General features: G+C 44.9%; 1 protein-coding gene across 4 annotated transcripts in view; it reads right to left on the bottom strand.

Annotated features, from left to right (window-relative positions):
- The window catches only part of SEC16A (SEC16 homolog A, endoplasmic reticulum export factor), a 55,063-nt gene that overhangs the window by 20,065 nt on the left and 22,475 nt on the right, over positions 1-12,523 (bottom strand). For all 4 annotated transcript variants that reach the window (XM_087704506.1, XM_087704504.1, XM_087704505.1 and 1 more), the window contains 7 exons: positions 12,322-12,383; positions 11,481-11,619; positions 8,398-8,640; positions 8,197-8,294; positions 6,039-6,120; positions 4,642-4,759; positions 802-913 (listed from right to left, as the gene is read on the bottom strand). In XM_087704506.1, the coding sequence (XP_087560632.1) occupies positions 802-913; positions 4,642-4,759; positions 6,039-6,120; positions 8,197-8,294; positions 8,398-8,640; positions 11,481-11,619; positions 12,322-12,383 (854 nt within the window). The remainder of the gene's footprint in view (positions 1-801; positions 914-4,641; positions 4,760-6,038; positions 6,121-8,196; positions 8,295-8,397; positions 8,641-11,480; positions 11,620-12,321; positions 12,384-12,523) is intronic.

The raw sequence follows: 12,523 nt of genomic DNA on the forward strand, positions 1-12,523 counted from the left end.
GTGGGAAAAGAGAGAACGGTGCCCTTCTTCAATGGCCCATAACAGCTTCTGAAGCAGCACTGTGAGTCTGTCTGGAGCCGTTGAAAAGAAGGGAGTGGGTTTAGCTTTGCCCCTCAAAGGACTTGGGGGTGGGGGAGCAAGCAACCCTCCTTTCATAAGTTTACAACAGAGGCCCCGGAGTCCTTTGCTGGAATTCCTAATTAAAACATGAAAGCGCACCCTGCTGAAGGCTTGGCAAGCCCCAGTGACATGTATCCCGTTCCGTGCCTATCAACAGAGCTGCTTTTGATGTGCCAGCCTCTCTATACAGCAGTGGGAGAGAACACCCAGAGCTGCACCAAGCCCTCTGCATCTCTGCCACGCAAACGAGGCTGCGTGGTGCAAATACCTGAGATACAAATGGAACTGCAGGAACTGCAGGGCAGCAACGTCTGGCCAAGGTGGCCAACAAGCGCCTGGGCTCCTCTGGAGAAGCAGCGTCCCAGGTCTGTAGCAATAGCCCTTAGAGTTATATACCGCTTCATAGTACTTTCTGGCCCTCTCTAAGCGGTTTACAGAGTCAGCCATTTGCCCCCAACAATCTGGGTCCTCATTTTTCCCACCTCGGAAGGATGGAAGGCTGAGTCAACCTGGAGCCTGGTGAGATTTGAACTGCCAAAATGCAGGCAGCCGGCAGTCAGAAGGAGCCTGCAGTACTGCACTCTAACCACTAAGCCACTGAGGCGCTGTAGTGAGAGAAGTGGAAGGAACCAAGGGGGGAGTTCGATCCCGAGGGAGAAAACTGGAAGGGTCTCCACACACCTGTGGTTTGCACCGATCAGCACCAGCTTGGTGGTCTTCTTGGTGTAGACGCCAAAACTCTCTTGGGCCATCAGGTAGCAGAAGTGGGCAGCATCCAAGAGGCCTTTGGAAGCTGCAACCAAAGACAAACAGGGAATCCTCTCAGGAAACAGGTCCCACTGGGAGCATCCCTGAATCCCACCCCCCTTCTAGGGGTTTACAACCTCAAAGGCTTGATTGATATAGACAGGACCACCAGGACGGGAAGGATAGCAATAGCCTTTATATACCGCTTCACAGTGCTTCACAGCCCTCTCTAAGTGTTTACAGAGTCAGCTTCTTGCCCCCAACAATCTGGGTCCTCCTTTGACCCATCTCGGAAGGACAGAAGGCTGAGTCAACCTTGAGCCTGGTGAGATTCAAACTGTCAAAATTCAGGCAGCCGGCAGTCAGCAGAAGGAGCCTGCAGTACTGCATTCTAACCACTGTGCCACCGTGGCTCATATGGTACAGAATGGGTCTTCTCACACCTGCCTTGAGCATCTTTCAGTCAAACTGGCTGAGATTTGACCGTCTCTCAGAAATGCATCAGGAATTTTTCTTACTATTTAGTGTCACCTTCCTTACTTAAAAAAAACAAGCTTATTCCAGATTTGCTCCCAGATTCTATGATGGGCTTCCTTAGTGTTACTGGTCCCATCTTTTAGAAGAAACTGCCTCTTCTGAACGGTAAATGGTAACTTTTTATACACACATATAGAACGTACTATAAATAAGATTTATGGAGAAATCCCTTAAGGTTAACAATATAAAAGTTACACTGAATCTGGAAACTCTGGAATATGATCGTCTTTCGGGCATCACGGTTCTACCAGCCATGTCCAGAGGGAGGAGTGGCTAAAAGAATTATTCTAAGAAATTGGAAAAGCCATACTATTCTAAATATTAAGGATCTTTGGAAATGTCTAAGTTATCTGTTTTTGCAAAGGCAAAGTAGAGAATACAGGCTAACAGAGTTGGAAGAGACCTTGGAAGTCTTCTGGTCCAACCCCTGCCCAAGCAGGAGACCTTATACCCATGAGGCAAACCTATGGCACGCGTCTCTAGGACACATTTTTCAGAGCCGTTGTAACTTTGAATGGTTCCTAAAGGAACCGTTGTAAGTCGAGGACTGCCTGCATATTAAAAAAAAAACCAGAAAAGATTATTCTAAAAAACCTACAGGGGTCACTTGATCCTTGCTAAGCGCATTCTTTGCAGCCCCACCGAAATTACCTCAAGGCCTTGCTCTGTCCTCCTGAAAGCCCCCCCCCCTTGCCTTTTAAGGGCTCTACAACCTTGCCCACTTCCAAGACTTGTGGACCTCAACTCCCAGAATTCCTCAGCCAGAAAGCTGCCAACCTTGCCCACTTTAAGACTTGTGGACCTTGCTGGTTGAGGAATTCTGGAAGTTGAAGTCCACAAGTCTTAAAGTGGCCAAGGTTGGAGACCCTGTTTTAAGTCATATTTAACGTCACATTTTAAGTACCCCTGCCCCAACTTTAAATTTTTATATTCAGCTTTTGTGTTTTAACTTTTATTTCTACAAAGCCCTGAATGCCTCTATGAAGGAGTTGGTGATGGCTAAACATGATGGGCGTCAATCTATATACACATACATACATAAATACATAAATACATACATACACACACACACAAATGGCTGTGTGTGTGTGTGTACATGTTCCAAGATTACCGGCGATATCCCTGCCGCTGGACGGTCCTTTTGGACCTAAACCGTCCCGCAGAGACGGTGATAGAGAAGGGCACATCCTGCTGATCCCAGGGACATCGCAAAGTCCCTGGTAGATCCAGGAGAAACCCTTTTTTCCAGCGACAGAGAAGCAGCCAATAAAGCTGCTGAAAGTTGGAACAACTCCAGAACGGAAGGAAAGCAGGAGAAAAAGTGTGTCGAATTGGTGAGATAAATTTTATTATTAAAAAAGAGAACATCCAAAAATATCAAAAGTAAAGTTAAAATTGAAGAGGTTAAGGAGCAAGATTAAGCCTGAGTCAAACTTAGTGTGCTATTTTTCTTTAATCTTTTTATTGATGAAATTTTTACAAATGCTTCTTACTTTTTAAACTGGACTGGGTTTTTTTTTCTTATATTTCTCTTTTTTCAATACTTAAGACTTTCTTTTTCTTTTTTCAACACTCTATTGCATTTTCTTTTTAAGAATTCCCCCACCCTTAACTTTGGAGTATAAAGAGGGAAGTAAAAGCAGAGGAAAAGAAGTAACACTGCCACTTAGAGGCCTAGAGGCTTGGAAACATTGTTTTTCTTCTTTCCCTTTGAGCATTTGATCTACATTTTAAGGTCTCTGAGCTTTTTATTGAAAATGATAGCGGGATGAGCACGGTTTGTTTATACAGGTGCTCCTCCGGGGAACTATCAGTAGCTGGACTGGAGTGAAAAGAAAGTTTGACTTGAAAGAGAGAAGATTGCAGTGAACTTGTTTGGAACTTAATAAAAAAGCCTTGGATTTTATATAGTGGCAGTGATTACTATCTGCATGAAAAGACCAATACAGATGATGTTCCAACATGAAAAAGAAACGGAAGTGACTTTGCAGATGATTATGCAAGAAATTATAGAATTTATAGATATAAATTATAGGAAAAATAGATGGAAAAACTGAGAATATTTACCAAGCGATGATGAAAAACTCGGAGTCACTGGATAGCTCCTGTTAGGCCGAAGACTGAGGTTAATCTGGGGAGTCACCAGGAGGAACAGAGGGAGTGTCCTCAGATTTACCTCAGTCTCCAGGCAACTGGGCCGTAACAATACCCATCCGTAACAATACCCATCCCACGCCCCACCTTGGAAACGCATCGTGTCAGGCCTGTAATTATGTTCCTTTTAGGATCTTTGGTCTGCCACACTTTCTATTATTTCACTATGCTGTTTCATTAGTGTAGTAATTGGGAGGGGGGGATCGAAAGAGTAGAATGGTGGAATGTGTTGTTGTCATTCTTTTATAGAAGCCCAAGGTCATCTTTTCTCTCTGCACCTCTGCATCTGACTGGAACTAGATGGGTGGAAATGCCAGCGTGGCTGAAGATGATTGGACCATGTGATGGATTTATGGGTGTGGGGATAAGATCATGAACTTTCAACTGGGTGAAATCCCAGGAAGTGTTAGAATTGGGATTTCCACAGATGTACCAACATGTCTGTCTTATTAAATTGGAACTTTGATGAAAGTTTTGCCTTGGATGCTAATTTAATTCTGCATGATATTTGGAACGCTGACACATCGGTGATAACCAAAGGGAAGTTGATGGAAGGAACAGACAAGGGGTTCCGAGTCTTTACAAGATATGCAGTGAAAAACAAGGTGCCAAGAGAAGCCCATATAAGAACTACCAAGAAAACAATTAGAACACAAATACTAAAAATGGCAAGAGATATAAGATTGTATTACTATTGGATGGATACAGGATGATGTAATGGAATGCATAATAAAAAATAATTTAAATTTGTTAGAATATTACACATACAATGAAATAATAATAGTTATAGTCATATAAATGTTTAATAATGATAATAATTGTATGCATATATACTAGATTGATAATATGAGATTCTATATAAATTGTAAGTGAAGACTGGTGAGGGAGCACAAAAATTTTGTAACCAATTGGCACACTGTATGTAACTGGAGGATGGTTTTTATGTTTTATGTCTGTTTATGTTTGTTTGTTTAAAAATAAGAAATAATAATAATAAAAAGATCCTGATGCAACCACTCCCCCCACTCCAGATTCACTGAACCCCCCTCCCCACCGCCACACCCTTTGCCCTGGCAGGATTACCCAGCGTGTCCCCCATGGTGACAATGGTCCTTGACTCGACGTCTGTGTTATTGGTCAGGTTGGACAGAACCATTGCCAGGTGAGGTCTCCAGTCCCCCCACTTCTCATCTCCACAGCACTGAAAGAAAAGAGGGGGAGAAACCCATTCTGTGTGAGCCACGGAAAGATGAGAGGAGGCAGCAAATCTGCAAAGCCCCCAAATGCATCACGTTGGCATAGAGTGGGCACAAAGGATATGCATCCCAACCAGGATGAGCACAGAAGAGCTGAAGTGGTCTACAGAAATACCGTATTTTCCTGTGTATGATACTTTTTCTTTAAAATGTTGATCTAAAAATGGAGAGGCAGCTTATAGACCTGGGGGTGGAGGGTGGAAGAGAGGAGAACCGTGTGTTGTGGCCTGTTGGCCGGTGGCCCCTCCAGCAGCCGAACTAGAGAAAGAGGAGGAGGTGTAGTGTTCAGAATCAGCATCAAGGCAACCTGAGAGCTCCGAGAGGGAATGGGGCTGTCACAGAGAGAGAGAGGGTGGGGGGCAGAGCCTGGGCCACCTGTCAGCCCTCAAATGAAGAGTCAACAGCCCCCAGGTCTGGAAATGACTGATGAAGAAGAGGAGGAATATCTGGGTCCGGTGCCTGTGCACCAAAGCACAGAAGGCAGAGGAGAGGAGAGCAGAGGAAATTTATGGGCCGGTTCGTGGAAAGGAAGAACCACCGCTGCTAGTGAAGCCCCACCCTGGCTCTGGGGATAAAAGACAGGGGCCAGAGATTAATAGGTGTGGCAGAAAATTATTCATCTCTCTGCCGGACAAACTTGTTAGCCTGTGGTGTGAGAGAAACTTTTTGCCAGGGCTGCCAGCACTCCTAATAAAGGAATCTTTGAGTCAACTTCAGAGGCTTTGTCGTATTTGGGGTTGGGTCAGAACACCACGGTTGCGAGACTGCCGATACCTTATCTCTGCAAACTAGCCTCACGAGTGAAATTTCCGATTGCAGAGACAAGCTAACAGGTTTCCTCCACTCAGGAGCCTTATGTCACTGACGTCAGCTGATGCTGTGTGTAGCCAGCGCCCACACACGACAGGGGGCGGCACTGTTGGAGCGTTCTGAGCCCATAATAATGTCAGAAAACAAACAAAGAAATAAATATCGCTGCGAGTAAGTGCATGTCTTACTCTGCAAAAATAAATGTCTTCTAGTTAATGTTTCAAATATCGATTTCTGAATTTTGGGTAAGAAAAGTGGGAGGGGCATCCTATACATGGGGGCATCTTATAGACAGAAAAATACGGTACATGTCTCCGAATATTGAGACCATTGGTCCCTAAATTCCCTGGAAGTATGGAAGCTGTAATCCCGACCCTTGGAAGTTACGGGGTGGGCTCAACTCTTGGCACTTACGGTCGATGCTGCGGGCATCCTACCAGACATCAGCTGGTAAACAGTCTGTAGCGGGTCGTTTATCGGGAGACTGTTGGCGAATCTAGAAAGAAGAGAGTACTACTAAATCTATGTGCAATATGTTCTTCAAGATTCATGACCAATCTATGGGGATTCTCAGTCATCCAGGTCATGGTTGTCCCAAAGGGGCTTTTTCCAAGAGGCAACTGGACTTTTTGGTTTTCTTCGAAGAGGTTTCGCTTCTCATCCTGGACATGACTAGTCCAGTGAATAGAAGGACCAGGGGAGACATGAGAGCAGTGTTCTAATACTTGAGGGACTGCCACAGAGAGGAGGGGGTCAGCCTATTTCCCAAAGCACCCGAAGCAGACAAGGAATAAAGGATGGAAACTGACCAAGGAGAGATTCAAACTGGAAATAAGGAGGAATTTCCTGACAGTGAGAACAATCAACCAATGGAACAGAAGTTGTGGGAGCTTCATCACTGGAAGCTTCCAAGAAGAGACTGGACTGCCATTTGTCAGTTATGGTGTAGGGTCTCCTGATTTGGGGTGGGGGGGTGGGGTTGGAGCGGATGACCTACAAGCAGTGGTGAAATTCAGATTTTTTTACTACAGGTTCTGTGGGCGTGGCAGGGGAAGGATACTGCAAAATCCCCATTCCCTCCCCACTCCAGGGGCCAGCCAGAGGTGGTATTTGCTGGTTCTCCAAATAACTCAAAATTTCTGCTACTGGTTCTCCAGAACCAGCTAAATTTCACCCCTGCCTACAAGGTCCCTTCCAATTCTGTTAATCTGTTAGATCATCCAAGAAGTTTCTTCAGCTCTGCAAAAAGTTTTAAACTTCTAAGACTGCTGTAGAAGCTTCTCAGATGAGAAATGAAACGTCATCAAAGAAAAACCAGTCCGGTTGCCTCTTGAAGAAAAAGCACCTTTGGGATAATGACCAAACAGTTAACAGGAAAACAATATTAGTGAAACAAAACAAAATTTCCAGTTTCAAAACTCTCGGATAACAGGCTGTTACTGTAATCCACTCCTACAAAAATTTATCAGGCATCTTATCTATCCCAAATTATCCCAAAAGTTATAAATAAATCGTCCTGGGTCAAATACTCATGTTTGTTTCTGAATATCATTTCTCGTCAATTGTTGCTTAATTAAATATAGTAAATTCAGTCTTTTCAAATTTTGGGGAGGGCTCATTTCGCAGGGGGTGGGAACTAATGTTGTAGCAATATATTCATCAGTATTCAACCAGAGGGGATAATATGTATAAATATCCTTTTTTAATGCAACTTTTTAATGTTTTGATTGTTTTGTGTGGAGTTTTTTTCCATTTGTCCTTTCAGATTTTTTTTTACTTCTATATGTTTTATTTTAACTGTGTATTGAATGAAATAAAAACAGGTTGAAAAAGAAAAAGAAAAGAGTACAAAGGTCAGCAATCAACATTCCAAGGAGGAAAACTGCCTTGATTCCTCTTTGGAGAGACAATGCAAGGCCCAAAGCAAGGAAAGAGGTTGTTGCATTGGCCTCCTGATCAGATCTCACCTAAAGATCTTCTATAGAGCAGAACAGAGCAGAATAGAAGCTTAGAAGGGCCTCTGAAGGTCTTTTAGTCCAGCCCCTTGCTCAAGCAGGAGAATCTATATCATCTCAGACAAGAGACTGTTTAGTCTCTTCTTAAAAACCTCCAGTGATGGAGCTCCCACAACTTCTTGTGGTAAGCTGTCCCACTGGTTCATTGTCCTCACTATTAGGAAGTTTCTCCTTAATTCCAGGTTGCTTCTCTCCTTGATTAGTTTTTCCATCCATTGTTTCTTGTCCTGCCCTCTGTTGCTTTGGAGAATAATTTGACTCCCTCGTCTTTGTGGCAGCCTTTCAAATACTGGAATTCTGTTATCAATGTCCCCCCTAGTCCTTCTTTTCTTTACACTAGCCATACCGAATTCCTGCAACTGTTCTTCCTATGTTTTAGTCTCCAGGCCTTTGATCATCTTAGTTGCTCTTTTCTGAACTTTTTCCAAAGTCTCAACATCTTTTTTGCAATGTGGTGACCAAAACTGGATGCTGTATTCCAGGTGTGGCCTCACTAAGGGTTTTATAAAGCGCCGTCCTGATTGAGAACAGAGGCACACAGAGGTCTCATCTCCTACCTGGTCATCACGCGAGCATGCGTCCTGCTGTCCATTTTACTGGCAAGCAGTAATGCATGGCCCCACAGCCCATGTTTCATGGCAGATTCCAAAGCATCCTATTGGGAAAAGAATGCAGGATATTCATTAAAAAAAAAAATTTTTTGCAGGTCTCCTCGTTTTGCAAAAGCCAAGAAGGAAGGAAGCCAAGCGAGACAGCACCTTTTTCCGTCCATAAAGCAGCAGCTCTCGGAAGCGCTCTGTTTCCTTCTCGAGGCTGTCGATGGTGGCGATGAGGCTGTCCGTCAGGAAGGACAGCTGAGCTTCCCCGCTCTCTTCGGGCATGTGCTCCACAGCCTCGTTGGTGAAATCGATCAGGTTGGCTTCATTGGGTGACTTCCCAGGCAGCCACACCGTCTTATGATCCTGAAGCAGAAGCTCAGCAATATCCGTGCCCACCACTGTCTACAAATAAAAAGGGATGCTCTTAAAACAAGGGAATTCTGGGAGTTGAAGTCCACACACCTTATAGTGGCTTAAGGTTCAGAAACCATCCCAGACAGACCCACGGGTGCTTTTTCGGGAGGCAACTGGATTTTCTTGTTTTTTTCTTTGGAAGAAGTGGTGCTCCTGGTTCCTGGAGTCTGCAATTTTAGCTTGTAGATATACAATTTGGGTTGAACACACTTGGAATGGTGTGGGAGTAGGAATAGATCTCCAGAGGAAAAATTGCAGACTACAGGAATCATTTGCACCACTCAGGTGACCCCAAGGACACAGATAAACCTCCAAGTGCTTCAACGACCCTCTAAAAAGGATGCAAATGATCAGCTGCCTGCAAGGAACATACATCCTTCCATTCCTCACCATCCAGTCAGAGATGAAGAAGCTTCTTGGATGGGAAGCAAAATGTCTTCAAAAGAAAAAAGAAAGTCCAGTTGCCTCCTGAAAAAAGCACCTTTGGGACAACCATGACCTGGATGACAGTGAATCTCTACAGACATCCTGGACAGACTGGCAGTGAAGGAGGGGTGGGGGGTGGGAAGCAGAAACTCTAGGGAGGGTTTGCTTTTGCCCATCAAACCCACTGGAGTGCAAAACAGGAGACGTTGGGGCTTTCTACCGCAGTCATCCAGTGGGAGTTTAATTTCAGGGTGGAAAGTCCACCCTACTTAAACATTAACTCAGAGGTGGCCGTGGAAAAAGAGGGCACAGATCTGTGAATCTATCACTAACAAATCAAGGGAGAGGAGGTGAACCTTTCTGCTGAAATCAGCAACCTGGTATAATAAAAAGTCCAGGACATTTTAGCCTCAACCATTACCTCAGTTATGTCCGACATAACAGAGAAGAAACAGAGAGCTGCAGGAAAACACATTTTGTTCCAAGTGACTGAAGCTACTGAAACTCCGGGGCAGAAGGCAAGGGATGATTCCAAGCATTTTGGTAACACAATGATGAAACCCAAGGCATCTTCTTCAAACTTCCCCAGAGCAAACCTTGGCGAGGTTCTCATACCCTTGAGTGGGACTCATCCTGAAAACACCCCAAGAAATTGTGCCCCTCCCCATCATGCAACCTACCCAATAAGCAGTATACTAATATTAGAGTCGCCATCCTGGGCCCAACGTTTGGGAAGCCAGGCTCTGCCTGTCACAAGCCAGGACAAAGGGTGAGTGATGGAGGAGTAACCCCTCCTTAAAAAACCTTGGTCCACCTGGCCTGGCTGGGAGCACCTCGTAAGGGCCCCTTTCCAGGGTTACGGGAGAAGATGATCCACGGTTTGGAAGGCGGAAGAGGGCTCTACGCCCCAACGGAAGATCAAGCGGCAGAGCCATCTTCTAGGAGAAGGGAAACTCCAATTACATATCTCCACTGCCTTGTGGCTACATCCACTACTGGAAAAGGCTTCAGGAGTTAACCTCCAGCCAAAACCTGGAGCCTGAGTCCCGGAAGCAGATCGTGACTGTGTACAACCACGTTCTGATAACTCCTGCGATGCAGCTGGAACCCATCGTATTGGCTCTGCTGTTCCATTGGACTATTTCAGTGACATGGAGAGGAGGGATCGGCTGCTTGGATAACAGTCTGTCCTCCATATTAATCTACCCAGGCCTCGTTCTCTGGCGAGGACACTCCAGCTCTGACCTCTTCCCACAGCACAATAACCATAGTCTTTTGAGACTGAAGGATTGGATTTATTATTATTATTACATTTATATGCTGCTCTTTTCCCCAAAGGGGACTCAATGCAATATTAGGAGCATGATTATTTTCTTGAAAATAAAGGATGAACCATGAATTATCAGGTCTGCTGAAGGATCTGCTTTAAAGGGCATCTTTTCTGGCCTGAGGCAAAAATTTGCCCAATCTTTTTCCATTCTATCCCTGCGGCCTTTCTCGGTTTCCGATGTGGAACTTACCAGACTGAGGAAGTGTGAAGAATTCTTCATAATTAACAAGGAATGAATTGATTGCAAGTTGGCTGCAGAAAGGGTCCTTGGTCATGAACCTTTTCTTTCAATTAAGTTACAAAATTAGCTACTAAAAAAAAATCACCCAGAAGGCTATTACAAGCCAACATTCAGGCATTTCTCAAGGCAGAGCTAAGCTAACCAGGCTCAGAATGAATTAAATAAATATGGATCAACTCATATCATATGCATTAAGTACAGTCAACATGATTATTCTCCCATTTTCCTTCCTGCCAAATTAAAGACATTAACACTGGTGACACTTTGGGGAGACGCTTGGGGAGGAGGGGAGGGGGGGTATGGGTGTATTCCCCAGGGCCAGCTGCTGCTCAGCTCCTCAGTCTCTCCCATCGCCAATTTGGATCTGCTAAGCTTTGAGATAACCAGCATGAAGGTCTGAAAGGTGGGGAACTGGTGTCAACTTGCATCCCTGGCCTGCTCTCAAGTTGCCATAGGCAAGAGGGATAGGGAACTGATGACGCAGCACAGCAGACACAAACAGAAGCACATTCCACGCATATCTTTCTCAAGCCTGTCTCCCAGGTTACCTGCAGCAGCCAGAGGGGCGTGATCTCTACAGCCCATGAAAGTGCCCCCGTTGGAGAATGTGATTTAGGACACATTCCCGGGGGGGGGGGGGCAGGGTCATAATTGGGTCATAAATTACATGGGGTCAGAGTTGGCTTTACTTGGGTACATGACATGTTGCTCCTAATAAATAACTGTATTTCTTTTGAAACTTGGCTCAAGACTCATGGTTTAATTAGGGTGTCCCTCAGAATCCTGACAGAAAGGCATACAAGACATGGAAAGGAGGCCTTGAGCACATACCCCATTTTGCCTGCACAGGAGAACAACAAAGTCCCAGAGAAGCCGAGCCGATTCCTTGTCAATCAGAGCATCGTTCTGAGAGCAGCGGGTGGCCTTATTCTGGGCATAATTAATAACATCCACTTTATGGGTGTCATCTCTGCAAGAAGGAAGAGAGAGACACTTAAGATCACAAGACGTTACACCCTAGGAATGAAAGAGCGCTTCGTCTGTAAGCTGGAAGTCCTTGCCTCATGAAATAAATTCTATTTTTTTAAAAAAGGAGAGAAAGGGGAGGGGAGTTTGCAGGAGACAATTAGTTCAATTCATTAGGGTGAAGATCTGTTCCTGAGTCCTTGCCAAGTAATTGCTGCTACAGCATGGAGTTTGAAAGACATCGGCCTGGCAGCTCTCCAAGCCTCCAAGGTCTGTAGTTGTGAAATGTCTTGAAATATTGTTACCCAGGACTTTGCTGGAGAGGAATTACCTTTAACCTAAATAAAAGGGTTTTATCGGGACACGGAGTTGGCTTCATTCTTTTGGGAAGCCTAAGTCAGAACAGGCCCGTCCTCCTGTAAACAATACCCACTGCAGTTTCTATGTGCAAAACATTTGGCTGCCCCTTAGACACAGACTTTCAGTACCAATATCATCATCCCACAACACTTGCGATATCGTAAGGACAGCTGAAAGTGTAGAGAAGGGAAGACCAGGCTCCAAGGATGAAATCACTTTGGAGTGTCAGAAACAAATAACCTGCCCCAAAGTTTCTCTGCCTTTGAGCGTTATCAAGAGTTCATCAGTGAACTACACCAGAACAAAATGCACCAAACCCGATTCCTTAAAAGCCTTGGGAACTTACTTGGTGAGAGGGCCGGGAAAAGCTCTCATCTCCTCTTGCTCCGAAGAGTGTTGCATGATCATCTGTGAAGAGACAAGGATCAGCAATGTCATTTGGGACGGTGCCTCTTCCCTGGGCGAGGTGCCGTCTTGAAGATGAGTGCCACAGATCTCACCTTCCTGACTCACACAGTGGCATGGGTCACCATGGGCTTAATATTTAA

This window comes from Thamnophis sirtalis, unplaced genomic scaffold (genome assembly GCF_051295495.1).
Source record: "Thamnophis sirtalis isolate CommonGarterSnake01/CBP01778 unplaced genomic scaffold, rThaSir2_p1.2 scaffold_2, whole genome shotgun sequence".
Lineage (NCBI taxonomy): Eukaryota > Metazoa > Chordata > Lepidosauria > Squamata > Natricidae > Thamnophis > Thamnophis sirtalis.